This window comes from Scylla paramamosain, chromosome 8 (genome assembly GCF_035594125.1).
Source record: "Scylla paramamosain isolate STU-SP2022 chromosome 8, ASM3559412v1, whole genome shotgun sequence".
Taxonomy (NCBI): domain Eukaryota; kingdom Metazoa; phylum Arthropoda; class Malacostraca; order Decapoda; family Portunidae; genus Scylla; species Scylla paramamosain.
The window spans coordinates 907,501-910,000 of record NC_087158.1 but is presented as its reverse complement, the minus strand read 5'-3'; the positions used below and the strand labels follow the sequence as shown (position 1 = coordinate 910,000).

Genomic DNA, 2,500 nt, shown 5'->3' with positions numbered 1-2,500 from the left:
AGCCTCACACAGTACCGCGTCTGGCTACATCGCGATAAGTCCCTGGAATGCTAATGAGAGTCAGGATACCTCAGGGAAGACTGGCCGCTCCTACGTAGGTTCACCCAGCCTAAACATGGGTGTCGCTCAGCTGTGACGGGAAACGTGAAGGCGGCGGAGGGAGAAACTGGCGACCTATTTGAGGGGGAAGGTGTCGCTGTTACCTATCCCACACCAGTGCTCTGTATTCATTACACGTCTGACCTGCTTGATTGGTGCCTCCCTGCCTCCTCTGACACTTCACACACCTCCCTCGCAGCAACAACGGGCCACTGTACCTGCTTCATATGCCAAGGTTCAATGAGGGTGACGCAATATACCAGTCCTATATCAATGCTTTTGACTGAGTACTGCACACCTATACGTGTACCGCCCTGATGCCTCCCTGCCCCACACTAAAACTCTGTGGTGATCTTATGATTAACATTATTACGTAAAGGTGAAACAAGACAAGAACGAAAATGGGAAATGAGGAAAAGTTAAGGAAAAAAGAAGAAACACGGAGAAGGCTGGAGATATTAAAAGAGGGCAAATAAGAAAAGGAGAAAGGAAAATAAGGAAGAAGAAAGAAGAAATGGAGATGGATGAAATGAAAAGAAGGAAAAGAGAAAAAGAAGGAAAGCTAAAGAAGGAGGAAGAAGAAATGGAGGAGACGGATGAAATGAAATGAAGGAAAAGAAGAAAAGAAGGTATAATAAAGAAGGGAGAATAAGGAAATGGAGGAGACCGATGAAATGAAAGAATAAAACAAGAAGAGAAGGAAAATAAGATAAAAGAAGGAAGAAGAAATTGGAGATGACGGATGAAATGAAGTGAGAAAATAAGAAAATGAAGACAAATAGGGAATAAGAAAGAAGAAATGAACACGGAAGAAATAAAAAAGGAAAAAAGAAAAAAAATAAGGGGAACAAAATAAGACATGGAGGAAACAGATGAAACTAAACCAAAAAGAAAGAAAAAGAAGAAAAGAAGAAAAGAAGAAAAAAATAAGGAATACGGATGAAGAAATAGAGGAAACATGAAATAACAAGAACCAAAAACAAAAACCATACAGCGCCTTCGGTCACAGCTCCACCTTCCTCCCTCCCTCCCACATGGGTTCCTCCCGCCACTGCTCTGCCCCACTCACACGGTCCTGTGGCGGCAAGCAGCGTGTACTATTTGCTACCAGTGTTCCGCTGTTCAGTTTCCCACCCACACAAGTTCCTCTCTCCCAGTACCCAAGCTACGGGCCGGGGAGGAAAAACTGGTTCGTGTGATAATTATGGTGCTGGTTAGTGAGCGGGATGAGTGTGATAGTGGTGATAAGAAGGAAGTGAATATGAGTCATGTTAAGATTGGTTAGGTTAGGTTTGTTATGCCTTAGTTACCTTATTTTACCTTGTAGTATTTTAGCTTATCTTCCCTTCACTTCTGTTACTTTACTTCACCTTGGCCTGTCTTATCCTACCTGAGTTTTATCTTATGTTATCTAGCACTGTTTCATTACCTGACCTTAACCTAATCTGTCTTCAGCTAACCTAACCTAACCTAACCTCAGTCGACCCACGCCAGGTGTACTTCATAACGCACAATAGTTGCTGTAATGTTCTTTTTTTATGTATACTGTAATTGTTTTTTTCTCTAAAGTAAAGTAAAATAGTATAGTTAAACTTAAGAGCCTAGGAAGGACCAAAAGGTTTGTTGGTGTTTGAATCTCACGGTGTGTTTCCTCCCACACACACACAGATGGGCTACGCCAACCCGGCCCAGATCAACAGCGGCATCCACATGCGGCTGTTCTCCCGCGCCTTCATCCTGGACGACACCCAGCGCCGCGTGGTGTTCGTGAGCGTGGACTGCGGCATGATGGGTTCCCTCATCAAGACCAAGGTAGGTGGCACGACTGGTTCCCTCATCAACCCCAAGGTAGGTGTCCCACGCGACCCCGGCGTGAGGCTGGGCAGCGTGGCCGCGGCGTGGGGAGCTGCTGGCTGCGGTGAGAGTCTGGATCGGCGTGGCCGCGGGCCGCCGGCTCACTGACCTAGTTATTGCTCCCACCTGCCTCGTCATTCTCTCAGGGAGCGTCACTCACACACGCATCCCTCGCCCCGTCACGCTTTCCAACACTCACACCAACATGACTGTTTTTTTTTCTTACATTGTTACTAATTAACGCCGCGCTGCCCACGTGCCGGGCAGGGCGGGGTGGGGCGGGGCGGGGCGGGGCGGGGCGGCACAGGTCCCCCTGCAGGTTTCCGCGTACCGTCAGTCATTAAGTGGGTCGCGGCAGCCACTGGCCGCTGCATCCAGCTTTCTCAAACAAAAGTGAAAACTACTCAGTTTTCAAAACAACAGTTAAGATTCTCATGCAACGGAAGAACCATCTAAGGCCACACACACACACACACACACACACACACACACACACACACACACACACACACAAACACACACACACACACACTCAAAGGCGGCCATG

At 47.4% G+C, this 2,500-nt stretch overlaps 2 protein-coding genes across 4 annotated transcripts in view; one reads left to right on the top strand and one right to left on the bottom strand.

Annotated features, from left to right (window-relative positions):
* The window catches only part of LOC135102652 (uncharacterized), an 82,604-nt gene that overhangs the window by 12,426 nt on the left and 67,678 nt on the right, over positions 1–2,500 (top strand). For both annotated transcript variants that reach the window (XM_064007983.1, XM_064007984.1), the window contains exon 3: positions 1,768–1,911. In XM_064007983.1, the coding sequence (XP_063864053.1) occupies positions 1,768–1,911 (144 nt within the window). The remainder of the gene's footprint in view (positions 1–1,767; positions 1,912–2,500) is intronic.
* Positions 1–2,500, bottom strand: part of LOC135102653 (prolyl 4-hydroxylase subunit alpha-1-like) — a 75,449-nt gene that overhangs the window by 33,553 nt on the left and 39,396 nt on the right. The gene's annotated exons all lie outside the window — the stretch shown is intronic.